General features: G+C 42.4%; 2 protein-coding genes across 5 annotated transcripts in view; one reads left to right on the top strand and one right to left on the bottom strand.

Moving 5' to 3' along the window:
* The window catches only part of LOC6613083 (MKRN2 opposite strand protein), a 48,342-nt gene that overhangs the window by 19,706 nt on the left and 6,621 nt on the right, over positions 1-22,015 (bottom strand). The window contains exon 2 of one of the 3 annotated variants that reach the window (XM_032717153.1): positions 2,238-2,394. The exons of 1 other annotated variant lie outside the window; for it this stretch is intronic. The gene's annotated coding sequence lies outside the window, so the exon portion shown is untranslated. Of the gene's footprint in view, positions 1-2,237; positions 2,398-22,015 lie in introns of all 3 variants that reach the window. One more of the 3 variants, XM_032717145.1, reaches the window with a different exon arrangement.
* LOC6613084 (protein eyes shut) overlaps positions 1-22,015 on the top strand; it is a 35,199-nt gene that overhangs the window by 5,073 nt on the left and 8,111 nt on the right. The window contains exons 3-6 of one of the 2 annotated variants that reach the window (XM_032717075.1): positions 9,742-9,894; positions 10,100-12,432; positions 18,085-18,437; positions 21,087-21,854. In XM_032717075.1, the coding sequence (XP_032572966.1) occupies positions 9,742-9,894; positions 10,100-12,432; positions 18,085-18,437; positions 21,087-21,117 (2,870 nt within the window). In that variant the 3' untranslated portion in view covers positions 21,118-21,854. Of the gene's footprint in view, positions 1-9,741; positions 9,895-10,099; positions 12,433-18,084; positions 18,438-21,086; positions 21,855-22,015 lie in introns of those variants that run through there. The other variant, XM_002037531.2, reaches the window with a different exon arrangement.

The following is a 22,015-nucleotide window of genomic DNA, read 5'->3' on the forward strand; positions in this document are numbered from 1 at the left end:
AGCCTTTTATACCCTTCAAATGGTGTTGATTCGGCAGGAAGAAATGCTCTCGAGGAGTTGCAGATAGTACGGGTTGACTGAATCCTTTTAAGATGTATATAAAATACTATGCTTAAGCCGAAAAATGTTTTAACATAAGTATTATGGCATTGTTAATTAAATAATGTATCTTATTTCCATTGTAGTTTGTAGTTATCATACCTAAACTACAGGGTATGTGATTAAGTAAGATGATCAGAGAGGAGCAAGAAAAACGCTTTGAGAGATCTCCAAAGGCGTTAAGACGACGGCAATCCGACGGGGCGAACGGGGAAAATGTGGAAAAGTGGAAATGGGAAAATGAGGAAAATGGGAAAGCCGAAGCTGGCAAACCAACTTTAATGTTGTCTATTGTGGTAGTCAATGCTGGGTGCTTAACTTGCCACTTGCCACTGCGTGTGTGTGTGTGGAGCCTGAGTATCTGAGTACGGAAGTCCAACCATGGATGTATCTAATGTTCATCCTTTGGCTTCGTGTACGAGAGCACACATAAACACATTTACGTATGGTACGTGTGCGCAGCACTTAGTGTCCGTCCATGCACTTTCTTTTCTTTTTTTGCCACCCCTTGCTGCACAAAGTTGACTTTATAAAATTTAGTGAAATTTATAGCCAGCGCATATAGGTGTAATATGTGCTAGATTCCTATTTGTAGTCGGATCAAAGCTAGACTAAAACCGAAATACAAATTGCTGCAAATTTGTTCTGGAACTTTGCTGATGAGTTCAACGAGTGGAACGCCAGCTGAACAATCAGGCCAAGGGAGGTGGCCAAATGATATAAATGGGACGGGGGAATGGGGATTTAAAAACAGACCGAAGCCATTCACTGACTCTTTTGGACCAAAGAGTCTTGGGAATAAATTACTGAGTTTACCCGGCACAACATGGACTACATGTGTTTTCCGTCTGGATGAGTGCATTCAAATTGAAATAATGGAGATGAAAATTTGTGGGTGATTGGAAAAAAAAGTGATTTGACTTGAGAGCAATGTAAAGTAATTCTACTATAAATATTTTGAAAACCAAACTCAAGACCAAAAGAAAGTCTAGGAAGAATTGAAAAAGATATTTCATGTGCCTAATGATATTCAGATAGGTACGTAACAATATAGCAATAGATTAACATATTTGAATAAACAATCATGCCCAAGCTTATCACACTTTATGATAATGCCCAGTTATTTTGTACAAATCGAGAATAAATGCTGCACCTCCAATTGCATCGCTCATACGCCCCGTTTAACCATTTCGCTTAGCAACCATCGCAGAACAACTTTTATCGTCTGCAAGCGAAACAATTGCATTAATTTAGCATAAATAGAGCGGAGCAAGGAACGCAGGCAAACAAAGGCCCACAAAGCATAAGCACTGCAAATGAAATCAACACAAAAACAAATAAAATTATGCTCTGCTCCCCCACATTTGCAGCGATTTTTCCGAGGAAACTAAGCGATTCCATTGCAAATTGCTCGCAGGCCCACGGAACAAAAAAGACAAGACCGCATGTAAATAAAGCAAACAAAAAATTGCATAACATTTTCAGCGCATAAAAAAGAAAAGCGAACCATGTTTTTGCCAAGGCAGCCGCAAAAAAATATATATTTATACCCAGTCGTCATATATAATAAATAGATTTTTTGCCAAAAGCACGCGAAATGTCGGAAATGAAGCTATAAACTGAGGGGAAACTGCGACCCAAAAAAAAAATATGTTAAAATGCTGAAAAATTCAGCGAAATTTCAAAATGAATGCAGCCTGTGAATAGAAGTCTAACGCAAAACAAAGCGAAAGTAACGCATGCAAGGAGCACTGAAAAGGTGGGCGGAAAAGCGGGAAATGGACAGTCGCCTCGGGGCATTATTTAACCGCTCATTGAGTTTTCGAGCGCTTTCACCTTGGCCAAAACCAAACCAACCCACTCCACCCCCAAAAAAAAAAAGAATCGCCGAATGCAAATGAAAGGGACCGCAATGGAATGCGGGAGCGGGACAGCCAGCGCTCTAATTAATTTTATGAGCTTCCTTTGCACTGCGCGTATTTTCGCCGCTCATTTTGGCCTATTTATGTTATTTTTCTGTTTATGTCCTTTTGAAGTGGTTGCGGGATACATTATATATATATACATTACATTATATATATATATATTATATATAGTATATGCTATATATAAATCGTCCTTTCGCTCATTTCACTTACCACCTTCTATGACTATGCCGACTTCTATGACTTTGGAGATAAAGTGGTTTGCAGAACTAAAATGTTGGCGGCGATCGGGCTTTCACTTGTACTTTCACTCAGATCCCTTTGACATCCGACCAGCTTTGGCCTGGTTTAATCAGGCTAATTACGAAAGCTGCTGTAATTAAACAATAACAGTAATGTACATATTTAGTTTTAATTATTACAAAAAACTTTGGCACTATCAATTATTTTTGAGCATATTATTAATCTGGATAAATGTCATATGTTCTGTTCATTTAAGATTCTCTCGCTGCTTGATTTTCAAGATTCAAGATCATCCTTGGCATAAGGACATTAGCAAACGCATCTCCATTTAGCCAAGAGCCTGCAATCCTCTCCGCAAGCTGCAATCACCAACAGCTTAACCTTGCTCTCCTAACACACACACACACATGCGTGCCCAAACCCAAACGCACACCAACGCAATCCAATAACAAAGCAGTGGGCATGCCTTTGTCCTTTTGCTCCTTGGCTCCTTGCCTTTATGCAATCATTGCAGGCAGCAAGTGAAAAGTGCAGGGAAATGGGGCGTAGGGGTTTTTCCCGCTTGGCTTCGTGGCAGCGCGAAAACAATAAGAAGGGGAAGGGGGATGCTGCGGTGTGGCAGAAGGTCTTCCTGCGCCTATTCACCATTGAAATTTCGCATTTCGCATTCATGCAAATGCAGCAAATCAACAATGAAAAAATAATAAAGGATGCATTCAAATGTGGTCAGAACGAATGGTAGAATACTCTATAATGTTAAGAGAAAGTCTAATATCAGTAGTGAAATATATGAAATATTTTCATTAGAAAATATTAAATAATGCTGCATACTTTTGGACAAAAATCTGCAATCTACGAAATGTGAACAAATTTCACTGGTTATGCAACTCGTTAGAGTATATTTTCCGAAATGCATTCAAATTGCAGCAATGCAGTTTGTGCTTTACTCCATTTTTTTGCCCAACAGTTTTCGTTCTGTTTTTTTGCACTCACTCACTTGATATTTTATCGTAATTTTCCTGGGCAGCAGGTCCTCTTATAGGACTGCTTCATCAGCGGGTTTTGAGCGAACGGCTGCGTGTGTGTGCATAAATTTGCACCTGCTCACCTGTTCGCTCTACTTTTTCGCGTTCGGTGGCAATTTGCACACATTTTCACGTAGCCAGGGAGATACATTCAATCAAGCATCTGGTTGCTCAGTCACAGGATCATTCATCGATTGGGGCATTCGTTTGGCTCCTCCTCCTCCGACAGCGGTAAACCTTTAATCACAGTCACATGCTTTAATTTCTGGCAGTGCCTGATTTATTTCGTTAAATATTCAGCAATTTTCAATCACATGACTCAGCGATTCGCATGCATTTTTTATTTCAATTACCCAGCGGAGAACACGAACCCATATGTATTCGTGTTTATAAATAGAGTTCAAACCGAATTGTTTATCATTTCGCAGAGGTGGCTAATCAATGGTCCTTCGGGACTTCGACTCGCTGTTCAATTCAGTTGTTATTCAGCGACATCTGGCTAAAATATTCATGGCTTTATTGATTTTATAATGTCAGCCCGAGAGTTTGATGAACTTTTCCCAGGCGCGGCGGGGTGAGATATTTTTGTTTGCTTTGTCGCGGGTCCTGGGATTAGCAGTGTAATCGAATACGATTAAGATTTTTATTTGCCCACATGGCAGATGTGATTAAATGGTTTTGCGGCAAAAAGGCTTAAAGTCAATTTAAACATCAGTGGAGCGGATACACCAATTAAGTATTCTCGATGCTCATAATCCCATTACTCAGTGTTAATCTTGTCGGAAAAATCATTCGATTGTTTTCAGAGAGTATTTAAAATGATTTTCTTGGCATTGGAGAGGCAAAAGATAAGACACTCGTATAATTTTATTTATTTGTGCAATAAACTAATAAACTTTCTTAGTTACGCAATTGGATAAGGAAAATTCGATTGCAAGCGAAAGGTTGTGCGAAATGCAATCAATTAAACGCCCGATCGATTCCAAAACCCTTTTGTGGGCGTAACAGTGTGCGTCGAGTTTCCACGTGAAAATGAGCTACACTTTCCCATTTCCTCAGCAGCGCATTGTCAAGAATTCCACGCTGCAAAAAAAAAGAAATGGAAACTAAGCAATCGGATGAGCAACAATGCGCACCACAAGACATTCAAGTGCAGGCCAACCAATTCACGTCAAGAGTACACTGTGATCAAAACATGTGAAAGAAAATTAAAAAAATTTATAATATAAACAGACTTTTAAAGTATGTAACATACTAAATCCTGCGCATGATTTACCAATCTAAATAGTATTTACTCATACAAATACATATTTTCAAACCTATTTCTCGCCGTGAAGATATGCGAATTGAAATTGCTAGATTGCGAGCGACATAAATTGCTCGGGTTTTCGACTGGGGGCTGGCTGAGTGAATGGATCCCGTGATTAGTTTCCCCGCTGCATTCGAAAGCAGCCCCGAATCCGTGCCATCGGAGTGGGATTGAACGGGATGGGATGGGATGGGAATCGGTGGCAGGAGATGAACCCAAAGTGCATTTCATTGCTCACTGTCGCAGGTCGCAGGCAGCGATTTGCGGCGATGGATTCGAAGGAAGCTGGCCAGCCAACCCGACCCCGAAAACAGCGCATCCAACTCCTGCCCCCAATTCTGATGATAATAGATGGCTCTGGCTGGGATTAGTTTCGCATACAAATTGCGGGGCGACGTGGCTGAAATCCCAACAAGCTAAATACTGTTCTCAGTCCCGGGTAATTGAAGAATTTCAAATGAATAAACCAATATATTAAGCGAATTTCATTTCGGGTAAAGTAAACTAATTTGCGATGGGGGAAATACAGACATTATCCTTTGTGATTGCAAGTCATCATGTCAAGCTCGGATATCAGTTAAAAACACGGGTTATCTGGAAGTCCTTGGAAAAGCACTCTGGGAAAATCAATTCTTGATTCGAAATGCATTTCTACCCAAACCGAATCCAGCCTTCCTTTGTTCCGACTTCTTTTTGCTGTTAATTACGATTTAAACCGAATCCTGATCTTTGTTAGACCGAGCACTCATTCGTTCATTTATGCATTCATTCAGAGATTTCAGAGGAAGCTGCAGAAAAGTACCTGAATGTGCGAGCATAAAATGCGAACGAAATGTGCAATATTTTCAACTCATGCACCTTTAGAAACGAAGCCAGATTTTGAATGCACATTCGCCCCGCCCCCTTACTTCCCCTCTCTATTTCCCACAATATGTACATACATATCTTGCATGGAAAGGTTACCTTTTCCAAATAAGAAGCACAAAATGTGCGCAGATAAAATTCAAATTTCAATTTCTGCATCGACTGCTGGGGGAATCAAAAAGGACGAGCTGCCCCAAGGACTCGGGCGGCGGGTGCTGGAAATGGCCATGTTTATTGTGACTCGAAGCCAAAACAAATGTTCGTACCTTGTTGCACAAATGTTTACAGTTCGCTGCCAGCAGCAAATAATAACAAAAAAAAAAGATTGAAAATACATAACAAGAAGCAGATGAAGAGGAGCATGACAAGCAAAAAGTTTCAATAAAGAAAAATTGGAGGTGGCTAAAGTGGAGCTAAATATAAAAACTCAGAGAAAATTAAAGCAGTATTATTGTTATTTAACAAATTAATTAGAGAAAAAACTTCTTTAAACTTCTTTAAACCAGGAGCGCAAAACGAACATTTATCAATATTGTATATTTTGCAGACCTAAACTTGATCAATATTTGACCAGCACTTAAAATTTGATTAATGGTTTATTTTGCCTATCTTTTTCGATTCGAATATTCCAACAATCGACATGAAGAATGTCAGAATTGTACGCCTCTTTTTTTATTTTCACTTCCGAATTCCCAAATGGAAGCCGAGGAAAACCGGACAACCAAAGCCCGTCCATTAAACAAAGCAAAAGGGGGAAAAAACCAAGAGATAGAGGGGAAAATTGTGCGTTCAATTCGAAAAAATTCATTCATAAAACATGCCTCGTAGATTGCGGCAGTGAGTGGAGCATTTTTCATGCCCACAAAAATGACCGATGCCACCACCCCCTCCCTCCAGACACCCATTCCCCCCACCCCCCTAACCACGTACATGGTGAAATAAAATGAAAATCGATTTTCACTTTAACGACTTCACACATTGCACGGGGCCCAAGAAAAAGTATTGCAGAGGCCACACCGCAACCACAAACGGAGCCAAAACAATGAACAAGAAAAACCAGAAATCATTGTGAATGCATTGAGGAAAGGTAAACCCAAACGATCCAAGAAAATGGGGTGTGGGATGGGGGGGGTCACCAGAATTTGGGTTAAGAACTGTGCGTGAGGGGTTTTCTGGCTGTGTTTCCTGCTCAGTATTCACCGGGCTTTCTGTGTGCTCGACCACTTCCTGTATTTGTGCATGAATTGGAGCGTAATGTGACATTTCATGTGGAGCACACAAATCGGAAAAAAAGGGAGACGGAAGAGCTGACCATTTCGGTGCTACATGTCGTATGCGCAATAAAGTGCATTATAACAGTTGCCAAGGCACAGCTGCTGTGCATTACTTATCTTCTTTTTTTTTGCCAAATGTGATGCATATCCTAAAATGGTTTAAGCTGAAGTAAACACTTTCAAGTCTTTAATTTTACAGCGATCATAAAGAAAATTGAAATATTTGCACGACTTTAAAGGCTCTGCAAACACGCTCCATAAAAATCATACAGCAGAATGCGATTGCCTCGCTGCGATGGCCATAAACAAATTGAAATGTGCAGCGACTTGATGGCACTTTATGGTCAGAATGGGGAAATTGAAGCTGTTGCTCCGCCATGGCAGTGAAATACGAGAAAGTGCCAGCCCGCTGGAAAATCCATTACTCAATTGAAGATGGGGTCGAACGAGCAATAAATTAAATACGTTTTTTATGTGCACCAAAGATCGCACAGAAAATAATTGTTTAAAAACGGTATTAAAGTGTTTGATGATTGAAAATGTCTACGCAAAACGATTTGTTGTTCAAGAATGCATCTATGAATTTTTAATAGTACCTGCATAACACATCTCAAGCCCGAAATCATTCTAGTCTCATAGGTGTGCGACAATAATAAATTAATTTAAATTAGCTTCAAAATGACCATTTCAATGCAAATGTAATCAGTGAGCCAGAATCCTGGAAGTATGCAATTTCGAACTGAAGGACACAAACCGCACAGTTTGATCGAAATGTGCATGTGAGCGACTATATTTGCTAGGTAGATATTCCAGAATCCTAGCTGAAATCCACAAAAGCACACAATGGATACAGATACATTGCCGTATAACTACGAGTCAAAAGATACATGGGAATATGTATGTATACATAGTATGCCCCTCGTCATAAGGCAAACAAATGACATCGACTGACATCCTGTTCTGCTCGCCAGGATTTTGAGCTGCCTTCTTCGTTTTCGGGTTCCCCTTTCGTGTTGATTTAGTGCTTATGCAAATTTAATGTATGTTCAGAGCTGCCCCATTTGCATAGACTTACATTATTGTTGCATTATAAACCAGACAGAAGGACCAGACACGCACATTTATCTTTTATGACCGCTCGGCAGCTGCATTTCTATTCGAGCACTCTTCTTTTTGTGCCCATCAGTGTACGTATTATGTATAATTTATGAGTTCAAGTGATAAATTGTGGACCCCACCCACGAAAACGCCCCCTCAATTGCAGCTCACTTGAATGCAATTTTCTTCCTTAAATTAAGAAGATTTTCACCGTGCTTCTTTTGTTCGTTGTCGCATTAATTTGGCCAAAGTGCAGGAGAATTTCCACGCCGACTTTTTTGACACTTTTGTTTCGACACTTTGAAGTGCTTTTTTCATAAAAAAAATGCAAGAAGAGAACTTTTTGTTCGGCCCAGACAAGATAGGCAAACTCAAACTTTCACGGAGTAGAGGCGGAAAAAACTTTAAGCATATTTCTCGCCAACTTGTTGCCAAAAAGAGCTTGCCAAGAAGGTGGTGGCGAAACGAAAACAAAGGCCCAAACTCTAAAAGGCGTTTCTATGCCGGGCAAATAAATTCTCAAACTTCAGACATACAAAATATTTCGCTGGCTATAAATTTTGGCAAAGAAAAGCGCTTCCAAGCACACACACACACCCAATAATATCACTCATACGCAGCGTTGCACTGGCGCAAGCTCAGCCGGAAACGAATGGGGGATTCCCTCCCCCCCTGACTTTTCTCATCGCCCGTGGCAAAAGATTGTCTGTCTGTCTGACAGTTGCTGCCTTTTGGCAAAACACTGAGACCAAGTCAACGTCGCTGCAAGTTGTTGAGCAGAAAATTGAAAAGTATTTCCAGGCATTTGTTGCCATTGTTGGCTGTCAAACTAGATACCCCCAGCAGTGCAGATTGCTCTATCCGAAAAACTGAGCATTTTGCTTAGAACTGTGGGAATTCCCTGCTGTTTGAATAGAAGTGTGCTGGTTGTTTTTTCTCTCATTTCCTGAGCAGCTTTAAATCGATGCTGGCCTGCTGGAATAATTGATTGTACTATAGAATCAAGATAATATTAGTTTTTCAAGAAAATACCTTAATAAGGTACAATAAATAAAATAAATGAAATACAACAAATTTAGATGCAAATAAATTTGGAAAGAGTATTGCCTTTGAGTTCCCTGTAGTCCCTTTCAACCATTTCGCACAGAGTTTGAAGGACAGCTCCAAATTTTTGGCATGTGTGTTCTATATCCAGTGTGTGGGTGGATACAGTTGTGAGTGTGCGTGTAAATATCCTTTTGAATTGTTTATACTGCTTGCAACCAAATCAGCACTTGTAGGGTTTCTTTTGATTGCCATTGATGCGCTTGTATTGAAAACTTTTCACTTTCTTATTTTTCATTTTGGGAATAAAAAGCAGAGAAATTGATTGAAGGGAATAGGATCGAGGCGGAAAAAAGAGAAATATCCGTTGGCAAATACAATGAAAGGTCATTCAATTGCACTTCAATTGTGCGCACTTGTTTCAAACGTAAGTGCAAAGAGAAACTGATGCTGATTGCAATGAAGGGTTATTTGAGGGCCGTAGGGAAATTTATAGAAATAATTGAAATAAATTCCTTTCTACCTCGGTGATTAATTAAAATTGCCTAAGTATTTGTCTAACTTTTTCCTTCGAAACATATTTCAATTAAAATGCATGCATAAAACCGCAAAGTTGAAACAATTAGTCGTCGGTGAAATAGGTTAATAGCTCATTGCGGCTGGCAAAAAATAATTAAACCTCAAAACAATATCAATATCAATATCAGGCATAAATAAATGAATTCCATCTGCAAAGAACTTTGGCCTGCATATTTCATATTTCTATAATTAAAATCAAACATGACTGTGGGTGACTTTTGACCTTCAGACAAGTCGCCTGGTTGCTCGTATTCATATCCTTTCATTCGACTTCGTTCCAGGATCCAACTGCGAGGAGAATGTCGACGAATGCATGTCGAATCCCTGCCAGAACGGCGGACTCTGCCGGGACAGAACCAATGGCTACATATGCACCTGCCAACCAGGTTACCTGGGATCTCACTGCGAACTGGATGTCGCTGTCTGCGAGACAGGTGAGTGCGGTTCAGGATGATGAATGACCAGAATATGGTGAATGCGTCGGGCTGTCACAGGATGATTTATTTAGCAAAAAGAGTAGGCATTAAATGGAATTTAGTGTACAGTGCTCCCACTATTAAATCAAATTTATTTAAACAATAGTTGAGCAACCATAATTATTCACTTATTTAATTTTGCATATCTCTGTATGCTTTCTAGGAACTGGTGCTCGTTGCCAGCACGGTGGTGAGTGCATCGAAGGGCCTGGGCTGGAGTTCACCTGCGACTGTCCGGCGGGCTGGCATGGTCGGATTTGCCAGGAGGAGATCAACGAGTGCGCCTCGTCGCCCTGCCAAAACGGAGGCGTCTGCGTGGACAAGCTGGCGGCCTATGCCTGCGCCTGTCCCATGGGATATACGGGCATCAACTGCGAGGAGGAGATCCTCATCTGTGCGGACAATCCGTGTCAGAATAATGCCTTGTGCTTGATGGAGGAGGGTGTGCCCACGTGCTATTGTGTACCCGACTACCATGGCGAAAAGTGTGAGTTCCAGTACGACGAGTGCCAATTAGGTCCGCGGTGCATGAATGGTGGTGTTTGCATCGACGGTGTCGATACCTTCTCCTGCTCATGTCCTCCCCTCTTGACCGGCATGCTCTGCGAGTGTCTGATGGTGGGTGAGGAGTCCTTGGACTGCAACTACACGGCACCGGCCACGCAAGCTCCGCCACGGAGAACAACCACCACATCCACAATGGCTCCACCCACAGTGAGGCCCGTCACTCCTCCGGAGACAACGGTATCGCCATCCAGAGTTTCAGAAGAGGTGGAGATTATAGTAGTTACCACATCTGCTCCCACGGAAGTGGTCACCTCTGTGCTATCCCCATCATCCTCTTCTTCATCGTCGGAGGAAGGCGTTTCAGTGGAGATTAAAACACCGACTGTGGCGCCCCCAGAAAGCGACAGTCATAGCATATCCGTGGAGCAAACAACGGCTGTTCCAGCACAACCCGAACCCGAGTCCGAACAAGAACCAGAACCTAAGCCACACCCCGAATCCGAGTCGGCGTCGGAATCGGAAACGGAAACGGAGGAGGAAATAATACCGGGAACCACATCGCGACCACCAGCAAGCAGATCCTCCAGTTCTTCGGAGGAATCTCCCAGCATCTTCACCACATTGCCTCCGTTGCCGGGAAAGCCTCAAACGTCTGCGTCGTCGGAAAGTTCCGGAGAAGTGGTTACCTCCGAGGAGTACACCACTGTGCCGCACTTCGAAGTGAGTGGCAGCAAAAGTGAAAGTGGTAGTGAAGAGGTCACAACTGTGCGACCCACTGCAGCACCGAGTATCACCATTTCAGTGGACATCACCTCACCCGGAAGCAGCAGTAGTAGTTCGGAATCAGTGGAGGTATTCACCACACCAGCTCCCGTTTTCGTGCAGAGAGTGACTACGATCGAAACTACCATCTCCATAGACTATGTCACACCCACTCCTCTGACGGAAGACACCACCCGTCGGGTGGTGCCGGTGCCCAGGCCTACATTTGCACCAGAGCCACCACTGGATGTGGTGGAAACAACTGCCTCAACGCACCACCTTTGGACAGAGGTGCCCACGACGGCGGCTCCCTTCTTCACGGAGTATCCGGCGGAAGTGCTGATCACCACACATCGAACGAGTGCTGGCAGATTCACCACCGTTCAACCACCTGCAGGAGTCACCACCACCTCACCCACTGAGGACTCTTCCGTTGAGTTACCCACTCCGCACACGCCCCAAATTGTGGTAACCATATTGGACTCAAATGAAGCCATACCTTCGCTGATCACAACCACTGGATCCCCGACAACGCACCATCACCACCACCACCATCCGCACCACGAAGCCGAAGGAACCACTCTTCAGCCTCTCGAAGAAGACGAGCATCACCATCATCATCATCATCATGACGAGTTCACCACCCCACAGCCAGTGGAAATAACTACGGAACATCCTTTGCAAACAGAGGACCTGATTGGAGTGCAGGAACCTGCCGTGGTGACCACAGAGGCTCCCTTTGTTCCAGCTGAGACAACTGTGGTTCCTGTGGTGGTGCCCGCTACGATTGCACCACTTGGAACTGCAGCACCACCAGCCACTGTAGCTCCTGTTCCTCCAGGGACTACCGCTCCTCCGCCTCCGACTCCTTCCTTGGCTACAGAGCCACCTACACTGCCACCCACTTTACCCCCTGTTACCCTGCCTCCGGTAACCCTGCCGCCGCCCACGATACCACCCACTCCTCCATCCACACAATCTGCACAAACTTTACCGCCACCGACGTCGGCCATAAATGTTTACACCACTCCCGATGGACCACCCACGGCCTCCCAAACGAAGCCATCGGTCACGGAGAGCAGCGAGGAAGTGGAGGGCGCCAATACGGTTTCCACCGGCGGAAGGGGATCCGGCGGAGTGCCCGAGGAGAAGGCAGGCGATGTCGATTGCATCAAGCTGGGCTGCTACAACGGCGGCACCTGCGTAACCACATCCGAAGGATCGCGGGTAAGTGGCAATTGAATAGGAACACTCTAAGAAATGTATCCCAAATGTTACTTTAGAGCAGGGCAACAATATAGTATAATAGGTTCGATCTAAGATACTTTGCTTTCTGCATACTCTTATCCATTATTTTATGGAATCTACGAGTTTTCTTCTTCCTTAACTTTTCATCAATTATCCATCAATTGAATACGAATTTTCTCCAACTGTAGCCAGACTCAGTAGGTCAATCGATAGGCACCCCAGCTCTTTGGCACCTTTACTAAATCGAGTTGTTTGTTCGATGCCAAAACAACCAAAAACTAGGCGAAACGAGGCATCCTACGGAGCGGATTGTGTGAGCAGTCAACTTCACAATTTTCAACCCCATTGAGTTGCTAATTGGCCGTGTTGGAGTTGAGCGCCTCCGGGTTCCAATTCCGCCTATCGACCATTAATAAGTCATTAAATATGCCAGCCAGAGCTGTAATTGCCTAGGCAATAGGTAAATAGACCAGGTAATTGGAGAGGTATTTGGAAACGAAATAAACCAATGCCCTTAAGAACTTAAAAAGGTTACAAAATTTTCATAGATATGTTCAGTTATTGAAATGTACTTTTCAAGTGGGAGGAAAGTTCAAACTATTTTTCTTTAGAAATAATGAAAAAACTCCTTGAAATGTACTAAGTTTATTAGTGCAACATAATATCTAAGGAACAACTCATCACAGGGTCGCCTGTCGCCTGGTCCCAACTGAGCGCCACTGTAAATACAATTTACAGTCCGTGCAATCCGAGAAGCTTTAACCCTTTAATAGGATACTCGGCAAACGAGGGCATTAGCATTACGTACGTACTCAACTGCCACACCCACGGGCGATGCACTGGCGCCAACTAAATTTGCAAATTGACAGCCTGAAAGGACCTCACAGCTGCCCACGTTCAGATGGAGATGCAGATACGGGTCCTCAGATGTGCTCCACTTATACATAAATAATCACGTATTTGGTGGGTCAGGAGTGGAGGAGGAAGAGGAGGCAGTACTTGTAAGCAGATTTGCCCAGCAGATTGTTGCTAGGCCAACAGGGAGTGAAATAATCGAAATTCTAGCTGGCTGCATGTGGAAATTATTCCAGGACAATTTACATGGATTAAATGCAATACTTTCTAGCAAATGGCTAAAAAAAAAGCTATAAAAATCATAGAGCTACTTTTAGTCACCTCATCCTGCCCTTATCAAAATCAAAGTTCAGTTCGAAATATTTTTTGGCACATTTCCGGTGAAAACTTGTGCAGCCGAGCCATTTCCCATCGCTCTGTTCTCGTTTTGTCTTCCATTTTTGGAAGCAGAAATGCCAATTTCTCTTGTAAATGAATACTTAAAAACCTTGGAAATAACAGAGGCATTAAAAAGAGGAAGTTTCCAGGTATAAAATCAGACAGCAAATAACAAAATGCCGAAGAAAATGTTCGCTGAGCGAAAACCACAAAAGCCCTCCCCAATTGTTCCAGTTCGGCCAACAGCCAACAATGGCAGGCCTGCCAAAGTGTGCCTATTCAACTATTTATAAAAATACTTGTGGTAATTTTAGCCCCTCCCAAAAAAAGTAGCAAAAAGCTTAAAATATGACCGAACAAGGGAGCAAATATCGAATTTTTGGGCCTCCACTGCAAAACTGAAAGCCATTAGATGTAACAAGCATGCATGTAAATTTGCCAGGGAGGCACGAAACTAATTTCAAATGGCTGCAAATAACCGGAAAATTGTTCTCAAATGATTTCATGATAGTGCAATATCTCTTTTTGTTCAACTTTCGGCTGGAAACTGATAATGGCCAAACGTGGCCAACCATCGATATAAAAAATCTGTTGAAAATCGTTTGGGCCATTAAGTATAAACAAGCCCAACAAATTCTCACCAATTCTCTCATTTAATATACATCCCCCTTTTTGAAGGTCAAAGTGTATCTCAATAGCACAATCAACAACACACCACAAGCACTATATATACAACCATTAATATGTCAACATGGACTCCACGGTGGCGAAATTAGTGGCACCACATGCAATTTCAGTTTTTTTACGATCGAAACGTGAGGCCAATATGATCTATAGTGCAAATAGAGCTGAAAGGGATGGATATCATGAATGTTTTTAGAACCCTTTACTATACAGTGTAATTAACTAAATAGTTTTAGATACTATGTTAAGATAGGTACAGGAGCTTAGTTTCATGCAGCACTAGTGCAACTAGTTTATTCTTCAGACCCAGTTAATGATTTGGCAAACCCAGCTGGCAATTTATTTACAAACTTTACTTGCTGCACACGTAGATCTCCAAAGTGTACCTATGAATCACAGGAACCCGCGCACAAAAACGCGGAAAAGCCAAGGAAACAGGAAAAGTACAAGGGATGAAAAGCCACCACATGTGGCCAACATGCTAACAAGAAAAAATTAAATTTTCATAATAAATTTAGCGCTTGAGCGAGTGACACTACACCGCAGGATGAATATGTTGTTGTGCCACACACTCACTCACACACTCACTCATTCACACACACACACTCACTCACACTAATGCAGCCGAAAAAAAAGTGTGAGCGGAAATTACTTCACAGAGCATATGCCACTTTATTGTTGCCAAGTAATTTAACTAACTGAGCAAACACTCACTGCATTCACACACACACTCACATTTGTTCGCTTTCAGATTCACCATTCTAATGCACTTAAAAAATAGCATTAGCAGCAAAAGAAACCTGTGAGTAGGTGCGTAAAAGTATGCAGCAAAATGTAAATTTATATATTACATTGCATCCTTACATCTTTGCAAGTACAATATATTTTGAATTGAAGGACTATGAGCAACTTTTCCTCAGTGCTCGTTGATTTGCCATCTCTCTCTCCGTGTCGCCTTTTGCATTCGTATAAAGAGACAAAAAACAGACTGGCAGAGCGACAGACATACACTTACATATGTCAGCTGTCATATTGGTTAGGCGAGTGTGGAAAATGTGGGGGAAAGCGCGGGAAAACGTGGGCGTGGCATGGGCGAAGTGCAGGCAAAGTGGCACTCGCACTCGGCGAAAGTCACTCGTAAAGTGGCATTAAGCACATTTCAAGTGCTACCCCGCCGAGTTTTTGGTTTTGGAAAATGTTTGCCTGGCTTCTGAGCACCCCCATCCCCCCAACCTCGCCATTTTCCACTCCCTCGCCCAATTTTCCCGGGGCTCAGTGTGTCTACTGTCTGCATTGCGTTGCTTTTGCCACCGCCAATGCCACTAATGAAAACTTTGTTGAGCCCTTTTAGGCTCCTCCATCACCGCCACATGTCTCCCCGACTTAATGCATCCTCCACGGACTCGTTTCCCATTTCCCAGCGCTTTTCCCCCAGCCAGTCGCCCGTTCATCGTCCTTTCCGAGAAGTGCACTTCAGTCATTCAGGCCATTCCAGGCATTGGTCCGTTGACATTTCCATTGGCGTGTTACAATTAATTTTCATCTGGCCAACGCAATGAAATGCAAATGTGAGAAAGGGGAGGGGTGACCAAGGATCTCGGAAAATCTGTGGGTGTAATCACACTGCTGGAATTCAGGCCTTTCAATTATATAGTGAGAACCAACTTAATTCACCAACAGCTTTTCCACAAACCATTCACTTTGAATAACTTTTTAAATCAAAATAATATTAGGATTTTCATATTTACTATGACAAAGAAAGAAATAATTAAATATTTATGAAAACAAGAGGTCATAGGTCAATCGATTAAATTTGCATTCGTTCTCTTTCCCTACCCTTTAAACTAAAGATAAAAAGGGCATACGTTAACAATTAAAATCCTCTTAAAATCTTTAAATTTAACTGCCAGAGAATATTCATAATGCCCTTCTTAGACCAGACTCATTTCCGTTTTCACTCCAACCACACGTATTTGAATCTTAAATTTGCCACATGTTCTCCCCTGGCTCATTTTCGTTACATATTATTTCATTTTTTTTTTTTTTTCTGGCCAACATTCATTATGCGCCAGCCAAATGCCGCAAGGTCAAAAGCTTTAATTAAAATGTTTCCTGTTGGCAGGGCACATACGAGTGGAGGCCAACAAAAAGAGAGAGCAAACAGAGTCGGCTAAAATGGGCGAAAACTAAATCCAGGCCAGTGGGGCCCTCGATACTGAGCACCCGCCCACAGTTCCCATTTTTCCGACTTTTCCCCGAAACCCACACAAGCACAGCCTCATTTGTCTAACAAGAGCGGCACTAACGCGAAGTTGGCCAAACAAAAACAAAGTTCGCGAATAAACTGCCAGCAAACACTTCAAATAATTGTTATGAAGGCTGCCTGCGCCTTTGCTGCAAAAGAAAACTTTTTAATATATCTTTTCAAGGTCAGAATTGGCCCAAAAGTATGCTATGAAAAAGTGATATGAACTGGCATCCTGTGATGGAAAACATCATCGCAGCAGGAGGCGACTTTTTTAATGTTTTCCACCGACAAACGAGGCGAGGGAATAAAAACAGGAACAGCGGAAATTCGTTGGTAAAAAAACCATTGTAAGCCCGATCATTTAACACTGTTTTGGGATTTGGTTTTTCCGCTGAACAGCAGGGAAGTTGCGAAAGGGCTTTCATTTCCGTGTCGCGCTATTAAAGCCTGGGTAATGTCCTTACAGATTGAAAGATAAACGCCAGGCAGGCAGGATAAATATATAGCCATTCCAGTTGTATAAACAATTAGGTAGTAACACACAAAAAAAAATTAGAACTTTAAGTGGCTAAATTACGGTAATTTCTATGTGACAACCTGTCTATGCATATCTAACTAATAATACTAGTAGTTTTTTTTATATAAAGCCACCAATTTGTGGTTATCAACGGTAATTTAAAACTTCTGCTTTTGATGGCGTATATTTTTTAGGTTACAGGTGTGTACGCAACTTCTTGAGAATACTCCGCCACCATATGGACAACTTCCCACTAAGAGGTTGTCATTTCACCACCCCCACCAAGCACCAAGGGCATTGTCCACCAACGTGACTGTTGCGCTGCTCTCCCTCGTTCCCTCAGATTTCCCGGCACTTAATTTGCTCAATTTGAGGGGCGGAGTGGAAAAATCGAGGAAAACTTTTGGTTTTTACCCGTCTCCCGTCTGCCGACTCCTGTTTTTCTTGGCCCGCTTGTTGCAGTTTTCTGGCTCAGTTTTCACTTGCAGGCGTCCCTTGGTGCGGCATAAATTATGAAAGCCAGAACAATGGAGCAGTCCAAAAGGAAGACGAGGACGAAGTCGATGCCGCGCAGAGGCAAAAAGTTAATTCATATTACTTTTCAATTTATTGGCATTTTTGGAACGTGCTTTTCTTATTGAAAAGCGACCAGAAGTCGTCGCATTTCCGAAGGAGTGTGGCCCGAAATTAAATTAAAATTGTTGAAGTACTTTCCCATAAGTTGTAGTGCAAAGTTCGGGCTGTAAATATTTTGTAGCATCTCAAAAGTATGTGCGTCGTAAGTAGGAGAAATACTTGGCTAGCTATTAAAATAAGGATTTGTTGATGTCTTGATATCACTATAAAAATATGAGAATAGCGGAGCTATTATCTGTGAATAAATTTAAAGAAAATCACACTTGACTTGAAGCCATGTTATATTTATACCTTTGCTTACTATTTCTTTCAGTGTGTTTGTCGCTTCGACCGCCAAGGACCTCTTTGCGAGCTGCCCATTATCATCCGGAATGCCGCTTTCTCCGGCGACTCCTATGTGTCGCACCGCATCTACAAGGACATCGGGGGCCACGAGTCCTTGGACGCCGTCCTGCCTATGCACATCCAGCTGAAGGTGCGAACCCGCGCCACGAACGGGCTGATCATGCTGGCGGCGGCGCAGGGCACCAAGGGTGGCCACTACATGGCCCTCTTCCTGCAGAAGGGACTCATGCAGTTCCAGTTCTCCTGCGGACTGCAGACGATGCTGCTGAGTGAACTGGAAACGCCGGTGAATACCGGCCACGAAATCACCATTCGAGCTGAGTAAGTGAAAAGTGTTGACCGCGGAATGCAATTACGCATGTACATGTACTGGGAGAAAAGCCGCGAACTATTCGAAATCTAGACTCCTTTTCCTAATTAACTTTTGACTCCAATCCCAACCTAAAGGAGTATATGCTGACCCATTTTGCTCAGTGCTGGTGCAAAGGTATGTAAGTGCGGGTCACGCCCCCAACTGGCGGATGATTACGGGGGGCGGCATGTTAATTAACTTTTTAAACTGCACACGCGGCAAGGTGGAGGTCAGCATATGGGTCAGTGTCAGGGAGCAGGCGGTTGGGTCAGGACATTGGCCATTAAACGCGGCCCCGTCCAATCCCATTTCATCCTCCGTTCGTCCGCAAAGGCCACAAATTATAATGCTTCAAGTGTAGAATAAATTGCACTTTTTTTTAGATCCTCCTCTGCGCGGACCCTCCACTTCCCGCCCCATTTCCGCTCTGCCATTTGCTCGAACATTAAATCCTGCGGGGCTTCCACTTCTGCCATCCATGCGTAATTAGTCGGAGATTTTTTTCTGGCTGGCTCTTCTTTTATTTTTGCTCGGTTGAAAAATTTAATTTGCCGCATTTGCTAACGGGATGAGCGGGCGGACTGCGTAATTAATCGTTTAACTAACATTTCCTGGTCAAGCAGGACAAAAAAAAAGGCAGCGACCTAAAAGTTATTCAAATGTTTCCACTATCGCAGCGCATTACATTCGCAATGGAAAACAAAAGTTTTAATGAATTTCGGCTTGCATTAGTTGTAATTTAGAGAGCATTTTGAGCAGAAGTAACTTTTTCAAACTTTCAATAATTGCAAAACAACAATTCTATTCTATTATAGTTTCTTAACAAAGTCACTTATAAATCAATCAATCCTTCCTTTCGACCTGTTGACTTTGTATGCTCATCAAAAAGTGCTGCAATATTCAAATGACCGCCACTTAGAGTCGTCATTGGAATAGGAGGAATAGGAGCCATAATCACTCAATTGGCCATCGTGAAAAAGGGTTATTTACAATTCAGTTGTGGCAATTACTTAAAAATGGCCATCAAATTGATGGATTAAACGCATATGGAAAATCACCAAGTAATCGCTTTTGGACAGTACAACTTGCCGAATGCCAAAGTCAAATCTGGGAATACGCAATTCCCGGGGCGAATCAAGGATAGATGAATCGCTGGCATAAACAGGACATTAAGGAATAATTATATATATATGCGAAAGTAGGACAACGAGTGAGCGAGACGACTAACCGTATAAATAATTTACCAGAGGGGACAAAAAGCGAAAGTGGGGGGACACTTTCACACTTTACGACTATCGAATCGACCACAAATTTACTTTTTAGCACTTGGTCCCTGCTCCGGGCAATCCAATGTCCGATGTTAAGGACCCTATCGTCCTATATATAGGTGCACCGAAAGAAATAATCCCTTAAAATATATCACCAAATAATAATAATAATATAGTTCATAAGAAAGTTTCACATCATCAGAAAAATTGGTCTATAGTTGTGTCAAATTTGTTTATTCCTTTTAGAATGTATTTTATGTTCTATGTGCTAGTTTTTTCCAGTGCTGCTATATTATATTACTTTCCTTGCCTCGCTTTCTGGGGTGTTGTTTTTGTTTTTTGGTCTGGCGAGTGGATTTACGAGCAACAAATTTATGTTCGTTGCCTATTTTTATTTGGCTTGCGTGCTTAATCGCCCGAGCCGAAGGAACAAAAAGGACCTTTTCGCCCAGGGCAGCTCGATGACGATGATGAGGACGAGGACGAGAATGTCGGGCCTTCGATGAACTATAGTTTCCCTTAGGGGGAAATCCACCCAGTAGGGAGGACTCCACTCTCTAATGAGCCTAATGCCCGGCACAATTGACATTTTACTTAAGGACCTACATCGAACTGGTGTTGCGCACAATTAGTGTAATTAGAAAGCAATAATACTTAGCATTAGTCGAGCCTAATTGCGGCCACATTTCTTTCCGCTTTCGCCGGGAATTTCGTTTTAATTATGGCGAATCGGACTAAAAACAATTGCCGACTTAAGTTCATTAATTAGGATCGCTGGAATGGAGTTTCTTCGCAGCTTCCGCAGCCAAGAACTTTTCAATAGCATTCAATTGACCGTGTCAATAAATTATATTCAAGGATTTTCCACCGACTCACACCCGAGAAAAATAAGCTTCCTTTCAATGTAAACAATGCTAATTTAATTTGTTGTTCAGTCAAGTGCAGCTACTTGAACTTTAAACAGCATTGAAAGGAAGTTTGGATTTTTGGTTTCGGCTCGTTAATGGAACTATAAATTGGAGGAAGTGGTAATTAATTTAAAAAGTATTAAATTAACGGGATTCGGAACTTCTAAATGAGTTGAAATATGGGTGGTTTAACCTTGTGAAAGGCAGCAATTGCTGCGAAAACTTAATTCAACGAGGACAATGAAGTATTTTTAAGTAAATGTCAACAAAAATGCTTTTTAAACTATACAAAAGGATAATCAGAGCCAAATACATTTTACACATGTTGTAAAAACTGAATGCAATCAGGAAAAACTTTTTCCATCTGGCCAGCATATGGCAAACTTTTTAGAGCTTCATCCAGCCATCATAAAATAACAATAAAATATGTGTCCTTCTGCAGGCATTTACTGCACTGGCTTTCTGGCATTTAAATATCTACATTCAAATGCAATAAACGCGAAGATATGAATCCCAGTTCGTCCATCGCCAAACAGACATCATCGCAGCAAAAAGGGAACCTCCTCCTCCCCTCCATCCGACAAGGAATAAAATCAGAAATACTGCGGATGAGGCCTCAGAACAAAGACCATTCAAATAAAAGCAGGTGACATTCGACCAAGCGGGCCAATAAAAACTGGCGGCCCACTCGCGAAACAGGCACCAGTAACCCCATCCGATCCCTTGCCTCCATCACATCAAAGGACCGGTAAAAAATTCCATACCATCGCAGGGCAGGCGAAACAAAAATTTGACAGTCGATTGACATTACGGCAATTGCTGGGCGGACGGAAAAGGACATGGCCATGAAACAGTGGTGCGGGATTAGGCTAAATATCAATTAAAAATATTAACTTAAATATTAATTCCAACGCGTCAATATTATTAGATTGATACTTGATTTAATTATATGTATATTTATCTACCCTTTTTTTTGGTAAAGTCTCGTGTTAAATATTTTTGAGATTTTTCGACAAAAATCAAACCACTGTAAATGAATATTTGGGTTCTGGGAAAGTTGCCTACGCTGAAAGGTCAACTGGCAAAAGGTAGCTCAGGATAACAGATTGCTGGCAGTATCCCTTTTTGGGTGGATGAGGGAATTCGCGGGGCAGGGCGGCGGATTGTGGTGTCATAAATATTTTCACGCATCGGCATGTTGGGAATTTCTCCTTAAAAGTCGTCCCAAAAGCCGGGAATGCAGGGTGTGTCGCCCCCGCGCCACAGGGAAAGTGCGGGGTATTAAATATTTGATGCACTGCAGCACCATTCGGTGTAAATAGATTGAAAAGTGAAAGGCGAAAGGCAGAAAGGTGAAAGGTAGCAGCGCTA

This window comes from Drosophila sechellia, chromosome 2L (assembly GCF_004382195.2).
Source record: "Drosophila sechellia strain sech25 chromosome 2L, ASM438219v1, whole genome shotgun sequence".
Lineage (NCBI taxonomy): Eukaryota > Metazoa > Arthropoda > Insecta > Diptera > Drosophilidae > Drosophila > Drosophila sechellia.